Consider the following 23566-nt stretch of genomic DNA (forward strand, 5'->3'; position numbering starts at 1 on the left):
GTCCACGTTGTTTTGTAATTTACCATTTTGGTACTGATGTTTAATATTGTAATAATTAATTTAATGTCAGGTCAAGCTTTTTTTGTGAGAGGTGAAAGGGTGGACACTGAGGCAGTGACAGTCCTGTGACCTACTGTGACTAAGTCCCACTTACCTCACCCAAATTACTTACATGTAATAATTCAGGTAATACCCTATAAACCTCATACAGGTAATTTCCCACAAGCATGGACCTCAATCAAAGGTACATTATTATTAACCCTTAAACTGTCCAAACGTATATCTATGTTCACGTGCGTAGCGCTCCGACCTTGATTTTCCCCATTTGAAAGCATATAGAAAAAAAAGTAGATCTACATTTGGAGAGTTTAAGGGTTAAACATGTCATTGGGACAACACAGGGGCATATGCTATTCTTTATAAATGCTACTATTTGTACATTATTTTTATTATATTTACAGGGGAAGAGCAAAACCTGTAGGTGTCACACAGCACCCTGGCAGGGGGAGGGTAAGATAAGAGATAAGGTATTCTTCAGATTTTAACCCCGTAGGGTTAGCCACCCAGGATAACCCAAGAAAGTCAGTGTGTCATCGAGGACTGTCTAACTTATTTCCATTGGGGTCCTTAATCTTGTCCCCCAGGATGCGACCCACACCAGTCGACTAACATCCAGGTACCTATTTGCTGCTAGGTGAACACGACAACAAGTGTAAGGAAACACGTCGAAATGTTTCCACCCTGCTGGGAATAGAACCCGGGCCCTCCGTGTGTGAAGCGAGAGCTTAGCCACCGGGGCCCTACAATAGAATGCATTCATGCTCGATTCAAAGAACTGGAGTACAGTTCCAATTCCTTAGATCAAGAGCCCCTAACCAGTATCAAGGAACCTCCCTCGAGGAGTATTACCGTACATACCTGAAGGTTATTCTGGGGGTCAATGATCAGGCCTTTGCACCAGTACATCTACAACACCGTTTTTTTTTTTTTATTTTGCCACCGAAGTGGCTAGTTTATTGTGCACCCCATATCCATCCTGTGGACGGTAGCGCGAGAGCATATGGATACACAAAAGGCCTAGGAACTAGGCCCTAAAGGGTTAACAGGAATACATATGGATTTATATCTACATATCTATAGTTCACTTATCTGTTACAAGCAAATTTAGGAAATTTGCTTAGTATATCTGGTATCTTATTTTCATTAATAAGATATCTTGACATGTCACATAGGTTATTATACTGTCTGTCTCTGTATTCCTCAATAAGTGGACAATTAAGCACATAGTGTTCAAGACTGTGACTATATGTCTGATCACATAATTTACATTTGGTTTGATCATCATCTGTGTGTCTCCCAAACTGCCAGAAGTACTTGTAACCAAGCCTAAGCCTGGCCACTACAACATCAGTCAGTCTGTTCACATTGCAAGTTGCTCCATAAACATACTTATCTACGTTCATGTTATCATGGTGGGTTATAGATCTACTCAGGCTTCTAACTGCATTCCTATAACAATCATTTTCATTATTTACTTCTCTCCTAATATTATTCCTAATGCTAGACACAGTTATACCAAAGTTATATTCTACATTCTCCTTCTGGGTACTCTTTTTGGCTAACATATCAACTTTATCATGAAGGAGTAATCCAATGTGTGATGGGATCCATAGCAATTGTACATTAATTCCTTTGTCCCTAATTTTTGAGTATCTATACCTGGCTTCCCCAATAAGCATGTTGTTGGAGTCATTATATGAGTCAAGAGCCTTCAATGATAACATAGAATCAGTAATGATGATAGAGTCAAGCTCAGTGTCATAGGTTAGCTTTAGCGCCATTAGGATTGCAAACAATTCAGTTTGCAGTGTAGACGCCCAGTTGTTAATTCTTATGCCTAACTCAACAAATTTATTATCGTTCTTAACTAGGGAGGTGGCAACAAGAGCAGATGCAGCCCTGCCAGAAGACTCCTGTTTAGATCCATCAGTGTACAAAACTTGTGATAACTTATTACTACCAGCTAGGTGAGAAATTTCTTCTTGAGCAGTTGCTCTAACAAGAGATTTAAGGAAGGGATTACTAGCAATGAGCTTCTTGGGAGGGACTTGTAGGTATGTGATATTAAATGAACACATCTTCCATGGAGGGGTGAAATGCTCTTGTTGCCTACAGTGATACAGTTCATGTAGGTTATAAAACTTAATGCAATTGCACGTTTTCACAATCCATTTAGATCTGTGTGTATTTACCTGTAGACACTTGGTAAGATTCACTGTGACAGTGTCTGGTTCGTTTCTCAACATTCTAATACCGAGTATAGTGTTAATTTCAACAATCCTAGTGTTAATTTCAACAATCCTATCACTGATACTAGAAATACCAAGCTCCTTCCTCATGTTAAGAACTTTTGTAGATCTGGGACAGCCAAGAATAATCCTGAGAGCTTCATTTTGCATTAACTCCAAGGGTCGGAGAGAACTTTCTCTAGCTAATATCAACATGGGAGCAGCATAATCAATTAAGGACCTAACATAGGCTATGTACATCATTCTCACGATTCTCACATTAGCACCATAGTTGGGATTGTAGCCAGCAACAGCTTTGAGAGCATTTAGCCTAGCTTTGCATTTCTTGTTTAGTTGTGGTATAGTGGATTTGTTAAAGGGTACATCTACACCAAGATATCTGTAAGTTTTAACGTAGCTAATGATTTCACCCTGCAAATAGATGGGTGGGGGATGTCGTTTGCTTGTTAATATCTTTGTTTTAGAGGAAGATATTATGAAGCCTAGTCGATTACAAATTCCTTGAACTTCATTAAGAATGGTATTCATCTTCTTATGCCCTGTTGTATGGATCATGATATCATCAGCATAGCTTATAGCTATATGTTTAGGTGAGGCAGGTAGAGCATTTAGGAGAGCATTAATCAGAATATTAAATAGCATGGGACTACAACACCGTCCTCGACCGTAATGCGAAAACAGTGAAAGAGAAACCTGTTGTATTTTCTGGAACATGGCAATGAGTACAATTCTCAGTTACAGTGATTCTGTACCTGTGTGTCCTAAGCTTAGTCTGGCCATTATTATGTTACTCTTCTTGTTGAGATAAGATAAGATTTCGTTCGGATTTTTAACCCAGGAGGGTTAGCCACCCAGGATAACCCAAGAAAGTCAGTGCGTCATCGAGGACTGTCCAACTTATTTCCATTGGGGTCCTTAATCTTGTCCCCCAGGATGCGACCCACACCAGTCGACTAACACCTAGGTACCTATTTGCTGCTAGGTGAACAGGACAACAGGTGTAAAGAAACGTGTCGAAATGTTTTCACCCACCGGGAATCGAACCCGGGCCCTCCGTGTGTGAAGCGGGAGCTTTAGCCACCAGACCACCTGGCCACTGACAGCTTAAGCTGTATCAAGGTTTGCTTCCTGATGTAAGTTTATTTAGGTTCATATATAGTTTAATATGTGTTAATTGCCTACGGAGAAGGAATATTGCCCAAAGCTGGGCGACAAAAGACAAGAGAACAGAGTCCCTTTGTAAATAGAAACAAACTAAAGGTATCCCGTGGCTTGGTTAGTAATGCACTCAGCTAACATACTGAGTGTTTGTGGCTCGATTCCTGGCCCAATGGAAATGTTGGGCGTGTTTCCTTACACCTGCTGTCCCCGTTAACCTAGAAGTATGTAGGTACCAGGGTGTCAGCCGACTGTTGTGGGTCACATCCTCGGGGGAGGTATACCTTAGGCCTGGGCTTTGAAATGAGTTGAGGTCTTAGCCTGTAAAACTGATGTGTAAAAAAAAAAAAAAAAAAAAAAAAAAAAGAAAATTGCCAATTAGACTAGGTCGGCTCCCTCGCCAAGCCGCCGCAGAATGGGACACCTGCACCCTCACCTGAGTTTAGTAACCGGCTATCTTACTGTCTAGAAATAAATACACATAGATCTAAATGGATTGTGAAAACAGTAAATTGCATTAAGTTTTATAACCTGCATGAACTGTATCACTTTAGATAAGAGCATTTCACCCCTCCATGGAAGATGTGTTCATTTAATATCACATATCTACAAGTCCCTCCTAAGAAGCTCATTGCTAGTAATCCCTTCCTTAAATCACTTGCTAAAGCAACTGCCCAAGAAGAAATTTCTCGCCTAGCTGGTAGTAATAAGTTATCACAAGTTATATACACTGATGGATCTAAACAGGAGTCTTCTGGCAGGGCTGCATCTGCTCTTGTTGCCACCTCCCTAGTTAAGAACGAAAATAAACTTGTGAAACTAGGCATAAGAATTAACAACTGGGCGTCTACACTGCTAACTGAATTGTTTGCAATCTTAATGGTGCTAAAGCTAACTTATGATGCTGAGCTTGACTCTATCATCATTACTGATTCTGTCATCATTGAAGGCTCTTGATTCATATGACTCCAACAACATGCTCGTTTGAGTAGCCAAGTATAGATACCCAAAAATCCGGCCGAAAGGAATTAATGTGCAATTGCTGTGGATGCCCTCACACATTGGATTACTCCTTCATGATCAGGTTGATATGTTAGCCAAGAAGAGTACCCTGAAGGAGAATGTAGAATATAACTTTGGTATAACTGTGTCTAGCATTAGGAATAATAATAGGAGAGAAGTAAATAATGAAAATGATTGTTATAGGAATGCAGTTAGAAGCCTGAGTACATCTATAACCCACTATGATAACATGAACGTTAAGTATGTTTATGGAGCAACTTGCAATGTGAACAGACTAACTGATGTTGTAGTGGCCAGGCTTAGGCTTGGTTACAAGTACTTCTGGCAGTTTGGGAGACACACAGATGATGATCAAACTAAATGCAAATTATGCGATCAGGCATATGGTCACTGTCTTGAACACTATGTGCTTAATTGTCCACTTATTGAGGAATACAGAGACAGACAGTATAATAACCTATGTGACATGTCAAGATATCTTATTAATGAAAATAGGATACCAGATATACTAAGCAAATTTCCTGAATTTGCTTGTAACAGATAAATGAACTGTAGATATGTAGATATAAATCCATATTTACACCTGTTAACCCTTTTGGGGTCTAGTTTCTAGGCCTTTTGTGTATCCATATGCTCTTGCACTACCGTCCACAGGATGGATATGGGCTGCACAATAAACTAGCCACTTCAGAGGCAAAATCTAATCTAATCTAAATCTTCCCATCAAAACTGTTAAATATTTACAGACCGAACAGTGCCTGTTCACGCTGTGTGACCCTGGACAGTATTCTTGTAGCACACCAAAAATATGACTCCATGGACAAGCACTGGGCCGTGGACCACCACTGGGCCATGGACCTTCATTGGGTCATGGATATCAGTGGGCCATGGATCACCAGTGGGCCATGGACTACCAGTGGGACATGGATCACCAGTGGGCCATGGACTACTAGTGGGACATGGATAAGTGGACCATGGATCACCAGTTGAGAACCATGGCACTAGCTGATATATAGAGTTGACACTACTCAATGGTGGCCACCACCTCTATTCTCACATAAAGAAAGTCTTCATCTTTACATATATATTAAAATGCATACACAGATATAAAACAATTCTGGTAAAGTGAAAACTTCAACTAAGAAGCATAATTTTATTACCAACTAAATACACTAAAAACTTTTTTTATTGATTGTAGTAGTTGTATTACTAAACTCAAATAAGCAATTATTACAATGATAAGGTTAGGATAAATTTGGGCTAATGTTGAAGCATAATATTTACTGCGAGTGAAGAATGTGTCAGCAGGTGACAGTGTAAGTAGGAGCGGCAGGGAACATGATGACCACATTAATATGTAATACAGAATTAATAAACATCTAAATATGTTTAATGAGACGAATGAGAAGTTCGAGGCAGAGTACAGACAGACTGGCAAGATGACCCACCAGGAGGATAACAAACATTCCCTGAAATACACAAGAACAATTATACATTAATGACTTCAATGTTAGCATTAGTAAAACAATTAAATTATTATAGAGTATAGATAAAGATTTTGTTATGTATATTATTTTTTAAATCACAGTAAACATTCATTTGTCACTGTCACAAACAGTGATGGGTAAGAAAATGATAAACAGTTCTGTATTACCTCTCTGAGCCTGAACTATAGTGATGTCATTTTTTATAATAAATTTCTCCCCATGCACTGTCTCGCTTTTTATTTATTGTAAAAATAAGCGAATTATTAATTACCCAAAGATTACTGAGAGAGAGTGCCTCGTTGACAGTGATCTTGGTGGGAACATGATCACACACAGTGGAGTTGGGTTCTTCAGCTATCAACCACTGGAAGAACAACCCAGCCTCCGTCATCGACATTATTCTGATGGAAAACAACACGAAATGTATATGAAAAATAAAAGGAAATAATGGAATTTTATATGCAGTAGTGTGTGTGTGTGTGTGTGTGTGTGTGTGTGTGTGTGTGTGTGTGAGTGTGTGTGTGTGTGTGTGTGTGTGTGTGTGTGTGTGTGTCAGTTGCCTGGGTCATTGACCCCCTACCCCCAGAGGATGTCCCCGGGAGCCCACAAACAAAAAGTCCCCAGAAAGTGAAGCTAATATTTACCTTGGGGTAGCGACCTGATAAAATGTAAAGGATCACAAAATGCAACCTTCTATAATAAGGTGGGTTAGTAAAATACCTGGGAATTCCCTTTGACCCATCCATGTCAGGAGAACTGATAGGGAGCAGTGTAGCAAAGAAAGCGAATGCCAGACTGAAGTTCCTCTATAGACAATCACAGTGTCTACCTACTGAGGCTGACAGGACCCTATGTCTAGCCCTTATACAGTGTCATATGGATTACGTTTGCTCTTCATGGTACTCTGCCTTGACAAAAAAACAAAAAAACTGAAAGATAAACTGCAAATCACCCAGAACAAAATAGTAAGATTCATCCTGGACCTGGGTCCAAGAGAACATGTAGGCCAGGATTAATTACAACAATTGGATATGCTGAATGTTGAAGACAGAGTAAAACAACTGAAGTTAAATCAAGTTCATAAAATTGCTCACAGTGTTCAGAATATCTTGCTGCCAGTTTTGTCAAGGTTGAGAACCAAAGCCCCTCAAGGAAGGTTCCTTGATGTTGGTGAGGGGCTCTTGATTTAGGGAATTGAATCTGTGCTCCAGTTCCCCGAATTAAGCCTGAATGCCTTCCACATCCCCCCCAGGCGCTGTATAATCCTCCGGGTTTAGCGCTTCCCCCTTGATTATAATAATAATAATAATGAGAACCAAAGCAATCATAGTACTAGGGGGAGAGAGCACAACTTTGTAGTACCCACAGTCAGTGGCAAGGCTTCAAACACCTTTTATTGTACAGCAATGAAGGAATGGAACAGACTGCCTGTACATGTCAAAGCCAGTCATAGCATGAACCAGTTCAAGAAGACAGCCAGAAGGTACCTAATGAATGTAGCAACAGAAAGGGAGGAGAATGATTTTTTATTTCATTAGTTAACAAACATATAAATGTCAATAACTCTATTTACATTATTCCTATTATAAATCCTTTATAGTATAATAATAAGATATCTCCTACATTGTATAATAAAAAGGTATTAAAAGGACTCCAAAGGAAATAAGTCACTATGACTTTTTTGGGTTATCCCAGGGTCTCTACACATATGCTGTTATGTATGATAATCTATGTAACTGTATTTGTGTGTACCTGAATAAACTTAGTTACAAAAGGCTACTGCGAGTAGTTGAACTAAATACAATAGACTTTATACACTGTGTACGTCAGGCTGATGCTGGAGTACGCAGCACCAATTTGAAACCCACACCTGGTCAAACATGTCAAGAAATTAGAGAAAGTGCAAAGGTTTGCAACAAGGCTACGGGAAATCAGTCTGACGACACTGGAGGACAGGAGGGTCAGGGGAGACATGGTAACGACATACAAAATACTGCGTGGAGCAGACAAGGTGGACAGACACAAGATGTTCCAGAGATGGGACACAGAAATAAGGGGTCACAATTGAAAGTTGAAGATTCAGTTGAGTCAAAGAGATGTTACGAAGTGTTTCTTCAGTCGTACAGTAGTCAGGAAGTGGAATAGTCTAGCAAGCGAGGCAGTGGAGGCAGGAATCATACATAGTATTAAGACGAGGTATGATAAAGCTCATGGAGCATTAGGTGAGTACAATTAGGTGAATACTGTCACAGAAGTTGCAGGTAGACCTTTTCCAATAACACTACGTATAGTGATCATTGTGTATATATATATATATATATATATATATATATATATATATATATATATATATATATATATATATATATATATATATATATATATATATATATATATATATATATATATATATATATATATATATATATATATATATATATATATATATACATATATATATATATATATGTATATATATATTTGAGGTAGTAGGTTGGTAGACAGCAACCACCCAGGGAGGTACTACCGTCCTGCCAAGTGAGTGTAAAACGAAAGCCTGTAATTGTTTTACATGATGGTAGGATTGCTGATGTCTTTTGTGTGTCTCATAAATATGCAAGATTACGGGTATGTCTTGCTACTTCTACTTACACTTGGGTCACACTACACATACATGTACATATTTATTCATACACACTCATCTGAGTTTTCTTTGATTTTATCTTAATAGTTCTTGGTCTTATTACTTTTCCTTTTATATCCATGGGGAAGTGGAATAAGAATCTTTCCTCCGTAAGCCATGCGTGTTGCAAAAGTCAACTAAAATGCCGGGAACAATGGGCTAGTAACCCCTTTTCCTGTAAAGATTACTAAAAAGAATAAGAAGAAGAAAATTGTCAAAGTGGGAAGTCTGAATGTGCGTGGATGTTGTGCGAATGATAAGAAAGAGATGATTGTGGATGTTATGAATGAGAAGCTGGATGTCCTGGCTTTAAGTGAAACGAAGCTGAAGGGGGTGGGAGAGTTTCAATGGAGAGGAATAAATGGGATTAGGTCAGGGGTTTCAAATAGAGTTAGAGCTAAAGAAGGAGTAGCAATAATGTTGAAGGATAAGCTATGGCAGGAAAAGAGGGACTATAAATGTATTAATTCAAGAATTATGTGGAGTAAAATAAAGATTGGATGTGAAAAGTGGGTTATAATAAGCATGTATGCACCTGGAGAAGAGAGAAGTGTATAGGAGAGAGAGAGATTTTGGGAAATGTTGAGTGAATGCGTGGGGAGTTTTGAATCAAGTGTGAGAGTAATGGTGGTTGGGGATTTCAATGCTAAAGTGGGTAAAAATGTTATGGAGGGAGTAGTAGGTAAATTTGGGGTGCCAGGGGTAAATGTAAACGGGGAGCCTTTAATTGAGCTATGTGTAGAAAGAGATTTGGTAATAAGTAATACATATTTTATAAAAAAGAGAATAAATAAATATACAAGGTATGATGTAGCACGTAATGAAAGTAGTTTGTTAGATTATGTATTGGTGGATAAAAGGTTGATGGGTAGGCTCCAGGATGTACATGTTTATAGAGGGGCAACTGATATATCGGATCATTATTTAGTTGTAGCTACAGTTAGAGTAAGAGATAGATGGGAAAAGAGGAAGGTGGCAACAACAAGTAAGAGGGAGGTGAAAGTGTATAAACTAAGGGAGGAGGAAGTTCGGGTGAGATATAAGAGACTATTGGCAGAAAGGTGGGCTAGTACAAAGATGAGTAGTGGGGGGGGGTTGAAGAGGGTTGGAATAGTTTTAAAAATGCAGTATTAGAATGTGGGGCAGAAGTTTGTGGTTATAGGAGGGTGGGTGCAGGAGGAAAGAGGAGTGATTGGTGGAATGATGAAGTAAAGGGTGTGATAAAAGAGAAAAAGGTAGCTTATGAGAGGTTTTTACAAAGCAGAAGTGTTATAAGAAGAGCAGAGTATATGAAGAGTAAAAGAAAGGTAAAGAGAGTGGTGAGAGAGTGCAAAAGGAGAGCAGATGATAGAGTGGGAGAGGCACTGTCAAGAAATTTTAATGAAAATAAAAAAAAAAATTGGAGTGAGTTAAACAAGTTAAGAAAGCCTAGGGAAAGTATGGATTTGTCAGTTAAAAACAGAGTAGGGGAATTAGTAGATGGGGAGATGGAGGTATTAGGTAGATTGCGAGAATATTTTGAGGAACTTTTAAATGTTAAGGAAGAAAGAGAGGCAGTAATTTCATGCACTGGTCAGGGAGGTATACCATCTTTTATGAGTGAAAAAGAGCAGAATGTAAGTGTGGGGGAGGTATGTGAGGCATTACGTAGAATGAAAGGGGGTAAAGCAGCTGGAACTGATGGGATCATGATAGAAATGTTAAAAGCAGGGGGGGATATAGTGTTGGAGTGGTTGGTACTTTTGTTTAATAAATGTATGAAAGAGGGGAAGGTACCTAGTGATTGGCAGAGAGTATGTATAATCCCTTTATATAAAGGGAAAGGAGACAATAGAGACTGTAAAAATTATAGAGGAATAAGCTTACTGAGTATACCAGGAAAAGTGTACGGTAGGGTTATAATTGAAAGAATTAGAGGTAAGACAGAATGTAGGATTGCGGATGAGCAAGGAGGTTTCAGAGTGGGTAGGGGATGTGTAGATCAAGTGTTTACATTGAAGCATATATGTGAACAGTATTTAGATAAAGGTAGGGAAGTTTTTATTGCATTTATGGATTTAGAAAAGACATATGATAGAGTGGATAGAGGAGCAATGTGGCAGATGTTGCAAGTATATGGAATAGGTGGTAAGTTATTAAATGCTGTAAAGAGTTTTTATGAGGATAGTGAGGCTCAGGTTAAGGTGTGTAGAAGAGAGGGAGACTACTTCCCGGTAAAAGTAGGTCTTAGACAGGGATGTGTAATGTCACCATGGTTGTTTAATATATTTACAGATGGGGTTGTAAAGGAAGTAAATGCTAGGGTGCTCGGGAGAGGGGTGGGATTAAATTTTGGGGAATCATATTCAAAATGGGAATTGACACAGTTACTTTTTGCTGATGATACTGTGCTTGTGGGAGATTCTAAAGAAAAATTGCAAAGGTTAGTGGATGAGTTTGGGAATGTGTGTAAAGGTAGAAAGTTGAAAGTGAACATAGAAAAGAGTAAGGTGATGAGGGTATCAAATGATTTAGATAAAGAAAAATTGGATATCAAATTGGGGAGGAGGAGTATGGAAGAAGTGAATGTTTTCAGATACTTGGGAGTTGACGTGTCGGCGGATGAATGTATGAAGGATGAGGTTAATCATAGAATTGATGAGGGAAAAAAGGTGAGTGGTGCGTTGAGGTATATGTGGAGTCAAAAACGTTATCTATGGAGGCAAAGAAGGGAATGTATGAAAGTATAGTAGTACCAACACTCTTATATGGGTGTGAAGCTTGGGTGGTAAATGCAACAGCGAGGAGACGGTTGGAGGCAGTGGAGATGTCCTGTTTAAGGGCAATGTGTGGTGTAAATATTATGCAGAAAATTCGGAGTGTGGAAATTAGGAAAAGGTGTGGAGTTAATAAAAGTATTAGTCAGAGGGCAGAAGAGGGGTTGTTGAGGTGGTTTGGTCATTTAGAGAGAATGAATCAAAGTAGAATGACATGGAAAGCATATAAATCTACAGGGGAAGGAAGACGGGGTAGGGGTCGTCCTCGAAAGGGTTGGAGAGAGGGGGTAAAGGAGGTTTTGTGGGCAAGGGGCTTGGACTTCCAGCAAGCGTGCGTGAGCGTGTTAGATAGGAGTGAATGGAGACGAATGGTACTTGGGACCTGACGATCTGTTGGAGTGTGAGCAGGGTAATATTTAGTGAAGGGATTCAGGGAAACCGGTTATTTTCATATAGTCGGACTTGAGTCCTGGAAATAGGAAGTACAATGCCTGCACTTTAAAGGAGGGGTTTGGGATATTGGCAGTTTGGAGGGATATGTTGTGTATCTTTATATGTGTATGCTTCTAAACTGTTGTATTCTGAGCACCTCTGCAAAAACAGTGATAATGTGTGAGTGTGGTGAAAGTGTTGAATGATGATGAAAATATTTTCTTTTTGGGGATTTTCTTTCTCTTTTGGGTCACCCTGCCTCGGTGGGAGACGGCCGACTTGTTGGAAAAATATATATATATATATATATATATATATATATATATATATATATATATATATATATATATATATATATATATATATATATATATATAAATATATATATATACATATACATATATATATATATATATATATATACATATATATATATATATACATATATATATACATATACATATATATATATATATATATATTGTGAAAATTTGTCTGGACTGCCTCCAAGTGAGTCGCCTACTCTGGCAAGCTCTGTTGACACCGAACTCTGAGGTCGGTACCTCAGCCTCACAAGTGGCTTATAGGACAGATTTTCATAAATGACTGATGTTGCAAGAAATCTCGCCTGCATGCACGTTTAAAGGACTAACTTACTTGGTGATGTAGAATCTATTCTGGTCTTCAACCTCCCTAGGTTTAGTCCTTCCGGACTTGCCCACAGAACCACGTGCAACTGGGAGCCTTAATTCCTGCAATATTCAATCGTTATTAGTGACCTGCCTGCACCTCAGAAATTCCTATTTCCAAGGGGGGGCGGCGAATCCCCTAGAATACTATGCAGAAAGTGACACTAGCTTCTAGGCTGACAAGAGACGCTGGTACATACTGGGCATGCACTGCCAGCTGCACAAAGGCCTACAGCTCAACTCACTCGCAACTTTCCCCAGACGCTGGCCAGAATCCTAAGAAAAAGTGGAGGTCTTGTCTTACTGTATGGGCCTGACGGAGGAGGTCATCTATGGTACATTGAGGTGCCTCCTCCAGATTTCCCGAGGTCTAACATGCGAAGACACGTGAGGGCGCCACCTGCTGATCACGGCACATGTTGTTCAGATGGTATCTAATCTTAGAAGGAAGCTCTGGCGTCTTCGAGACCCGCGCCTCGTCGTTCAAACTTGGGCTGCCAGTTCTCCCTAGCTAACATAACCTAGTGTTTGCCTACATTCGGCCTATTACTACCTATGTTAAGGTCTTAGGTCTACATTATTATTATCTACAGTTGCCTCAATAATCCTAATGTTAGTGTACTAACAGTATAAACTACCTACTTCTTTCCTGAAGGGTAAATCTATTAATTAAGAAGTACCTTCCAACCACCTTCGCCAACCCGGGTGAGTGTGTTTGTGTTTTGGGTGGGTGTAAGGGCCCTCGAACGGTGTGTTTTTCCCCGTTGGGACTTCTTTGACCGAATAAGTTCCAAGATATATATATATATATATATATATATATATATATATATATATATATATATATATATATATATATATATATATATATATATATATATATATATATATATATATATATATATATATATATATATATATATATATATATATATATATATATATATATATATAGGATAGCAGATGAACAAGGAGGCTTTAGGAAAGGTAGGGGGTGTGTGGACCAGGTGTTTACAGTGAAACATATAAGTGAACAGTATTTAGATAAGGCTAAAGAGGTCTGTGTGGCATTTATGGATTTGGAAAAGGCGTATGACAGGGTGGATAGGGGGGCAATGTGGCAGATGTTGCAAGTGTATGGTGTAGGAGGTAGGTTACTGAAAGCAGTGAAGAGTTTTTACGAGGATAGTGAGGCTCAAGTTAGAGTATGTAGGAAAGAGGGAAATTTTTTCCCAGTAAAAGTAGGCCTTAGACAAGGATGTGTGATGTCACCGTGGTTGTTTAATATATTTATAGATGGGGTTGTAAGAGAAGTAAATGCGAGGGTCTTGGCAAGAGGCGTGGAGTTAAAAGATAAAGAATCACACACAAAGTGGGAGTTGTCACAGCTGCTCTTTGCTGATGACACTGTGCTCTTGGGAGATTCTGAAGAGAAGTTGCAGAGATTGGTGGATGAATTTGGTAGGGTGTGCAAAAGAAGAAAATTAAAGGTGAATACAGGAAAGAGTAAGGTTATGAGGATAACAAAAAGATTAGGTGATGAAAGATTGAATATCAGATTGGAGGGAGAGAGTATGGAGGAGGTGAACGTATTCAGATATTTGGGAGTGGACGTGTCAGCGGATGGGTCTATGAAAGATGAGGTGAATCATAGAATTGATGAGGGAAAAAGAGTGAGTGGTGCACTTAGGAGTCTGTGGAGACAAAGAACTTTGTCCTTGGAGGCAAAGAGGGGAATGTATGAGAGTATAGTTTTACCAACGCTCTTATATGGGTGTGAAGCGTGGGTGATGAATGTTGCAGCGAGGAGAAGGCTGGAGGCAGTGGAGATGTCATGTCTGAGGGCAATGTGTGGTGTGAATATAATGCAGAGAATTCGTAGTTTGGAAGTTAGGAGGAGGTGCGGGATTACCAAAACTGTTGTCCAGAGGGCTGAGGAAGGGTTGTTGAGGTGGTTCGGACATGTAGAGAGAATGGAGCGAAACAGAATGACTTCAAGAGTGTATCAGTCTGTAGTGGAAGGAAGGCGGGGTAGGGGTCGGCCTAGGAAGGGTTGGAGGGAGGGGGTAAAGGAGGTTTTGTGTGCGAGGGGCTTGGACTTCCAGCAGGCATGCGTGAGCGTGTTTGATAGGAGTGAATGGAGACAAATGGTTTTTAATACTTGACGTGCTGTTGGAGTGTGAGCAAAGTAACATTTATGAAGGGATTCAGGGAAACCGGCAGGCCGGACTTGAGTCCTGGAGATGGGAAGTACAGTGCCTGCACTCTGAAGGAGGGGTGTTAATGTTGCAGTTTAAAAACTGTAGTGTAAAGCACCCTTCTGGCAAGACAGTGATGGAGTGAATGATGGTGAAAGTTTTTCTTTTTCGGGCCACCCTGCCTTGGTGGGAATCGGCCGGTGTGATAATAAATAATAATATATATATTTATATATATATATATATATATATATATATATATATATATATATATATATATATATATATATATATATATATATATATATATATATATATATATAAATTACTAAATTTAAAAAGAGCAACTTTTTTTTTTTTTTTTGGGCGTCCCTGCCTTGGTGGGATGTGGCCGGTTTGTTGAATATATATATATATATATATATATATATATATACATATATATATATATATATATATATATATATATATATATATATTTTATTATTTATTATTATCACACCGGCCGATTCCCACCAAGGCAGGGTGGCCCGAAAAAGAAAAACTTTCACCATCATTCACTCCATCACTGTCTTGCCAGAAGGGTGCTTTACACTACAGTTTTTAAACTGCAACATTAACACCCCTCCTTCAGAGTGCAGGCACTGTACTTCCCATCTCCAGGACTCAAGTCCGGCCTGCCGGTTTCCCTGAATCCCTTCATAAATGTTACTTTGCTCACACTCCAACAGCACGTCAAGTATTAAAAACCATTTGTCTCCATTCACTCCTATCAAACACGCTCACGCATGCCTGCTGGAAGTCCAAGCCCCTCGCACACAAAACCTCCTTTACCCCCTCCCTCCAACCCTTCCTAGGCCGACCCCTACCCCGCCTTCCTTCCACTACAGACTGATACACTCTTGAAGTCATTCTGTTTCGCTCCATTCTCTCTACATGTCCGAACCACCTCAACAACCCTTCCTCAGCCCTCTGGACAACAGTTTTGGTAATCCCGCACCTCCTCCTAACTTCCAAACTACGAATTCTCTGCATTATATTCACACCACACATTGCCCTCAGACATGACATCTCCACTGCCTCCAGCCTTCTCCTCGCTGCAACATTCATCACCCACGCTTCACACCCATATAAGAGCGTTGGTAAAACTATACTCTCATACATTCCCCTCTTTGCCTCCAAGGACAAAGTTCTTTGTCTCCACAGACTCCTAAGTGCACCACTCACTCTTTTTCCCTCATCAATTCTATGATTCACCTCATCTTTCATAGACCCATCCGCTGACACGTCCACTCCCAAATATCTGAATACGTTCACCTCCTCCATACTCTCTCCCTCCAATCTGATATTCAATCTTTCATCACCTAATCTTTTTGTTATCCTCATAACCTTACTCTTTCCTGTATTCACCTTTAATTTTCTTCTTTTGCACACCCTACCAAATTCATCCACCAATCTCTGCAACTTCTCTTCAGAATCTCCCAAGAGCACAGTGTCATCAGCAAAGAGCAGCTGTGACAACTCCCACTTTGTGTGTGATTCTTTATCTTTTAACTCCACGCCTCTTGCCAAGACCCTCGCATTTACTTCTCTTACAACCCCATCTATAAATATATTAAACAACCACGGTGACATCACACATCCTTGTCTAAGGCCTACTTTTACTGGGAAAAAAATTCCCCTCTTTCCTACATACTCTAACTTGAGCCTCACTATCCTCGTAAAAACTCTTCACTGCTTTCAGTAACCTACCTCCTACACCATACACTTGCAACATCTGCCACATTGCCCCCCTATCCACCCTGTCATACGCCTTTTCCAAATCCATAAATGCCACAAAGACCTCTTTAGCCTTATCTAAATACTGTTCACTTATATGTTTCACTGTAAACACCTGGTCCACACACCCCCTACCTTTCCTAAAGCCTCCTTGTTCATCTGCTATCCTATTCTCCGTCTTACTCTTAATTCTTTCAATTATAACTCTACCATACACTTTACCAGGTACACTCAACAGACTTATCCCCCTATAATTTTTGCACTCTCTTTTATCCCCTTTGCCTTTATACAAAGGAACTATGCATGCTCTCTGCCAATCCCTAGGTACCTTACCCTCTTCCATACATTTATTAAATAATTGCACCAACCACTCCAAAACTATATCCCCACCTGCTTTTAACATTTCTATCTTTATCCCATCAATCCCGGCTGCCTTACCCCCTTTCATTTTACCTACTGCCTCACGAACTTCCCCCACACTCACAACTGACTCTTCCTCACTCCTACAAGATGTTATTCCTCCTTGCCCTATACACGAAATCACAGCTTCCCTATCTTCATCAACATTTAACAATTCCTCAAAATATTCCTTCCATCTTCCCAATACCTCTAACTCTCCATTTAATAACTCTCCTCTCCTATTTTTAACTGACAAATCCATTTGTTCTCTAGGCTTTCTTAACTTGTTAATCTCACTCCAAAACTTTTTCTTATTTTCAACAAAATTTGTTGATAACATCTCACCCACTCTCTCATTTGCTCTCTTTTTACATTGCTTCACCACTCTCTTAACTTCTCTCTTTTTCTCCATATACTCTTCCCTCCTTGCATCACTTCTACTTTGTAAAAACTTCTCATATGCTAACTTTTTCTCCCTTACTACTCTCTTTACATCATCATTCCACCAATCGCTCCTCTTCCCTCCTGCACCCACTTTCCTGTAACCACAAACTTCTGCTGAACACTCTAACACTACATTTTTAAACCTACCCCATACCTCTTCGACCCCATTGCCTATGCTCTCATTAGCCCATCTATCCTCCAATAGCTGTTTATATCTTACCCTAACTGCCTCCTCTTTTAGTTTATAAACCTTTACCTCTCTCTTCCCTGATGCTTCTATTCTCCTTGTATCCCATCTACCTTTTACTCTCAGTGTAGCTACAACTAGAAAGTGATCTGATATATCTGTGGCCCCTCTATAAACATGTACATCCTGAAGTCTACTCAACAGTCTTTTATCTACCAATACATAATCCAACAAACTACTGTCATTTCGCCCTACATCATATCGTGTATACTTATTTATCCTCTTTTTCTTAAAATATGTATTACCTATAACTAAACCCCTTTCTATACAAAGTTCAATCAAAGGGCTCCCATTATCATTTACACCTGGCACCCCAAACTTACCTACCACACCCTCTCTAAAAGTTTCTCCTACTTTAGCATTCAAGTCCCCTACCACAATTACTCTCTCACTTGGTTCAAAGGCTCCTATACATTCACTTAACATCTCCCAAAATCTCTCTCTCTCCTCTGCATTCCTCTCTTCTCCAGGTGCATACACGCTTATTATGACCCACTTCTCGCATCCAACCTTTACTTTAATCCACATAATTCTTGAATTTACACATTCATATTCTCTTTTCTCCTTCCATAACTGATCATTTAACATTACTGCTACCCCTTCCTTTGCTCTAACTCTCTCAGATACTCCAGATTTAATCCCATTTATTTCCCCCCACTGAAACTCTCCTACCCCCTTCAGCTTTGTTTCGCTTAGGGCCAGGACATCCAACTTCTTTTCATTCATAACATCAGCAATCATCTGTTTCTTGTCATCCGCACTACATCCACGCACATTTAAGCAACCCAGTTTTATAAAGTTTTTCTTCTTCTCTTTTTTAGTAATTGTATACAGGAGAAGGGGTTACTAGCCCATTGCTCCCGGCATTTTAGTCGCCTCATACGACACGCATGGCTTACGGAGGAAAGATTCTTTTCCACTTCCCCATGGACAATAGAAGAAATAAAAAGAACAAGAGCTATTTAGAAAAAGGAGAAAAACCTAGATGTATGTATATATATATATATGCATGTGCGTGTCTATGAAGTGTGACCAAAGTGTAAGTAGGAGTAGCAAGATATCCCTGTTATCTTAGCGTGTTTATGAGACAGAAAAAGAAACCAGCAATCCTACCATCATGCAAAACAGTTACAGGTTTTTGTTTCACAGTCATCTGGCAGGACGGTAGTACTTCCCTGGGTGGTTGCTGTCTACCAACCTACTACCTATATATATATATATATATATATATATATATATATATATATATATAGTGTGTGTAAAGGTAAAAAGTTGAAAGTGAACATAGAAAAGAGTAAGGTGATGAGGGTATGAAATGATTTAGATAAAGAAAAATTGGATATCAAATTGGGGAGGAGGAGTATGGAAGAAGTGAATGTTTTCAGATACTTGGGAGTTGACGTGTCAGCGGATGGATTTATGAAGGATGAGGTTAATCATAGAATTTATGAAGGAAGAAAGGTGAGTGGTGCGTTGAGGTATATGTGGAGACAAAAAAAAAACGTTATTAATGGTGGCAAAGAAGGGAATGTATGAAAGTATAGTAGGACCAACACTCTTATATGGGTATGAAGCTTGGGTGGTAAATGCAGCAGCGAGGAGACGGTTGGAGGCAGTGGAGATGTCCTGTCTAAGGGCAATGTGTGGTGTAAATATTATGCAGAAAATTCGGAGTGTGGAAATTAGAAGGTGTGGAGTTAATAAAAGTATTAGTCAGAGGGCTGAAGACGGGTTGTTGAGGTGGTTTGGTCATTTAGAGAGAATGGATCAAAGAAGAATGATATGGAGAGCATATAAATCTGTAGGGGAAGGAAGACGTGGTAGGGGTCGTCCTCGAAAAGGTTGGAGGGAGGTGGTAAAGGAGGTTTTGTGGGCGAGGGGCTTGGACTTCCAGCAAACGTGTGGGAGCGTGTTAGATAGTGAATGGAGACGAATGGTATTTGGGACCTGCGAGCTGTTGGAGTGTGAGCAGGGTAATATTTAGTGAAGAGATTCAGGAACATCTGTTGTTTTTATATAGCCGGACTTGAGTCCTGGAAATGGGAAGTACAATGCCTGCACTCTGAAGGAGGGGTTTGGAATATTAGCAGTTTGGAGGGATATGTTGTGTATCTTTATACATATATGATTCTAAACTGTTGTGTTCTGAGCACCTCTGCAATAACAGTGATTATGTGTGAGTGAGGTGAAAGTATTGAATGATGATGAAAGTATTTTCTTTTTGTGTTTCTTTTTGGGTCACCTTGCCTCGGTGGGAGATGGCCGACTTGTTTATATATATACTATATATATATATATATATATATATATATATATATATATATATATATATATATATATATATATATATATATATATATATATATATATATATATATATATATATAATATATATATATACATATATATATATATATATATATATATATATATATATATATATATATATATATATATATATATATATATATATATATATATATATATGTGTGTGTGTGTATATATATATATATTATTGTAACCACGAATGAGTGGTAATGAATCAATAATAACACTGCGACTAGCCGAGGATTAGAACATATGTCGTTTTGGCCAGCCCAACAGTGAGCGAAAATCGCACATGACGCTCTAACCCACAGGACCACGCAATCCTACAAAAATCTCGCTCACGCACCCAGCAGAGCTAGGTGCTTTACCATGATCTGAGGACATACAGTGGTATGGGTGCCTCTGAGTAAATTTATTTCTACTCCCCGTTAGGGAAGTAGAAAACACCTAGCGACATTCTATGGTATAATTAACTATTTTTGTGCTTAAAAATCCTAAAAAAAAATTCTAAACTGAATGTAGTAGTAAACTAAATGTAAAAAAACTTGAATAACAATGAGAAAACCTTGAACAACAGAGAAAACTAACATTGTATGAGTCCATTCTAGACCGCTATAAACCTTGACCCCTCAAGGGAGGTTCCTTGACGCTGGAGAGGGGCTCTTGATCAAGGGAATTGGATCTGTGCTCCAGTTCCCTGAACTGAGCCTGAATACCTTCCACCCCTTCTACATGCGCTGTATAATCCTACAGGTTTAGCGCTCCCCCATGGTTACAATAATAATAATAATTAACCTTGAACCTTTCGTTGTCAAGTTTTTTAAGAGTTTTAAGAGACGTACTCACCTAATTGTGGTTGCATGGGTCGAGACTCAGCTCCTGGCCCTGCCTCTTCAATGAACACTACTAGGTCTTCTCTCTCCCTGCTCCATGAGCTTTATCATACCTCGTCTTAAAGCTATGTATGGTTCCTGCCTCCACTACCTCACTTGCTAGACTATTCCACTTCCTGACTACTGTACAACTGAAGAAATACTTCCTAACATCCCTTTGACTCATCTGGGTCTTCAATTCCCAATTGTGACCTCTTGTTTCTGTGTCCCATCTCTAGAACATCCTATCTCTGTCCACCTTGTCTATTCTGTGCAGTATTTTGTATGTAGTTATCATGTCTCCCCTAACCTTCCTGTACTCCAGTGTCATCAGGCTGATTACTCTTAACCTTTCTTCGTAGGACATTCCCCTTAGCTCTGGGACTAGTTTTGTTGCAAACCTTTGCACTTTCTCTGATTTCTTGACGTGCTTGACTAGGTGTGAGTTCCAAACAGGTGCTGCATACTCCAGTATGGGCCTGACATACACGGTGTACAGAGTCTTGAACGATTCCTTACTAAGGTATCTGAATGCTATTCTCAGGTTTGCCAGGCGCCCATATGCAGTAGCAGTTGTCTGGTTGATGTGTGCTTCCGGAGACATGCTCGGTGTTATACTCACCCCAAGATCTTTCTCCTTGAGCGAGGTTTGCAGTCTTTGTCCACCTAGCCTATACTCTGTCTGCGGTCTTCTTTGCCCTTCCCCTATCTCCATGACTTTGCATTTGGCAGGGTTAAATTCGAGAAGCCGGTATTGCCCGATTTCTTTTATTTTTGGTGTACGTTAAGAAGCATCTTTCCATCATACATTGCCCAAGTTTCATTAAGATAGCCCAAAAACAACAGAGAAAATAAATATTTACCAAAAATCATATATATCAAGCCCTAGCCAGGTACTGGCACTGTGAGAAGCTGTACTGGCACTGTGAGAAGCTGTACTGGCACTGTGAGAAGCTGTACTGGCACTGTGAGAAGCTGTACTGGCACTGTGAGAAGCTGTACTGGCACTGTGAGAAGCTGTATGAGCACTTGCTGATAAAACATTGCTAACCCGAATTTGTCATGGTCGTAATTACTGTAATTTATGAATAACTTACTTCCGAGATAATCCACGACAACGAGAGAACACCGAAAAAAAAATCGAGAAAATAAGTCAGTCTGTCCGACTTTTTTGTGTAATCTCGGGTTCTCTACACATACGCTGCTCGGTATGATAATTTATGTAACTTTATTTGTGTACACCTGAATAACTTACTTAGTTTTATGGTGCATTATGAATGTATATCACAGCACTGTACCACACTATGTTTTCTCTAATATAAGTAACCAGGAGGGGATAAGAGGATGGCACTTTTATCCTTATCCTCGAGTTCACAGCACATGAACGCATGTCTGATCGGACCGACTACATGGCGAGGGTCTTTGTTAGGTGGAAACTGAAGACTCACATGAGTCAAAGAGATGTTAGGAAGTATTTCTTTAGTCATAGAGTTGTCAGGGAGTGGAATAGTCTGGCAAGTGATGTAGTGGAGGCAAGAGCTGTACATAGTTTTAAGGTGAGGTATGATGAAGATCATGGAATAGGGAGGGTGAGAACCTAGTTTTGATCACTAAAGAGGTGGGGCCAGGAGCTATGTATCGACCCCTGCAACCACAGATAGGTGAGTACAAACAACAGGAAGTGGAAGAAATTGGCAAGTGCAAAAAAAAAAAAAAAAAAAAAAAAAATGGCGCAGCTGTGTTTGTTTGGCACCCGATTATGTGTTCATGACCAGATGCAAAAATTTGGCGAATTTTTGGGTTTTAAACCGATTTGTTCGTGTTCGGAAACATTTGTGACCAGAGGTTCCACTTTACATACTTTACTCAAGAATTTTAAAATCAAAGTTGCATTTAAAAATCTTGATACAGTAAAATAAAAAAAAAGATTAAGAATTCCCCCAGAAACGCTGAAAGCCGTGCAGTATGCTGCGAGTATGTTACATTTTATTCAGCATATGTCACACTCTTATATAGGCTGCCTCCCGACCAACGAACCTGGTGCTATGGATTTAACGATCAATAGGGAACCCGTCATTAAATCAGTACCTTGTTTCATCGGCCAATCACAGGCAAGCTGCCGAAGCTGAAGTAATGTAGTTTACTTGTGTCAAGCGAATTAACAGACTTGTCTGGGCTGCTGGCTGAACACGGTGCATTCTCTGGCTTTTGCCTTCTTGCTTCACCATGTTGCACACTTACTGTATCACCACTGTACATATTGTACATAGTGTACATAATTGTAAATACCAGCTGTTTATAAATTGTGAAGGAAACTACAAGTTATATACTATTATTGAGTTTTGTTTGCTCCAGTGTAGTCACATTACAACCAGGTGTGCAGGCCACACTATACCTGTCTTCATAATACCATGTCTATAACTTCCTTGTAAAAAATGCATTAAAACTGGACAAGGTTATAATGATTTGTTTATTCATGCAAGAGATTTTTACCATCCAGTTGATTTTCAAAAGGCCAAGAAAGTTGTATTAATTAGGTCCATAGTTGAGAAAAATATAATCGAATTCAACTTCATAAAAAATATATACACTTTAATGTGAATGTTAATTCAGGGGTTATATGAATTAAATTCACTGATAATTTATAGAATTTGTGGGGATTTTAACTTACGAGCGACAAGACAGTCATAAAGTGTACTTAACACTTAATTTATCAAAATCTTCACTAGACTCCCATGCTGAGTATGTTGGGTCAGGTGTTA

General features: G+C 39.3%; 1 protein-coding gene across 1 annotated transcript in view; it reads right to left on the minus strand.

Moving 5' to 3' along the window:
* Positions 1 to 5869: 5869 nt before the first annotated feature.
* LOC128691587 (glutamate receptor ionotropic, delta-1-like) overlaps positions 5870 to 23566 on the minus strand; it is a 56520-nt gene continuing 38823 nt past the window's right edge. The window contains exons 11-12 of the mRNA XM_070088964.1: positions 6249 to 6378; positions 5870 to 5959 (exon numbers count right to left, since the gene is read on the minus strand). Of these exons, the coding sequence (XP_069945065.1) occupies positions 5870 to 5959; positions 6249 to 6378 (220 nt within the window). The remainder of the gene's footprint in view (positions 5960 to 6248; positions 6379 to 23566) is intronic.

The sequence above is a fragment of the Cherax quadricarinatus genome, chromosome 26 (genome assembly GCF_038502225.1).
Source record: "Cherax quadricarinatus isolate ZL_2023a chromosome 26, ASM3850222v1, whole genome shotgun sequence".
Taxonomy (NCBI): Eukaryota; Metazoa; Arthropoda; class Malacostraca; order Decapoda; family Parastacidae; genus Cherax; species Cherax quadricarinatus.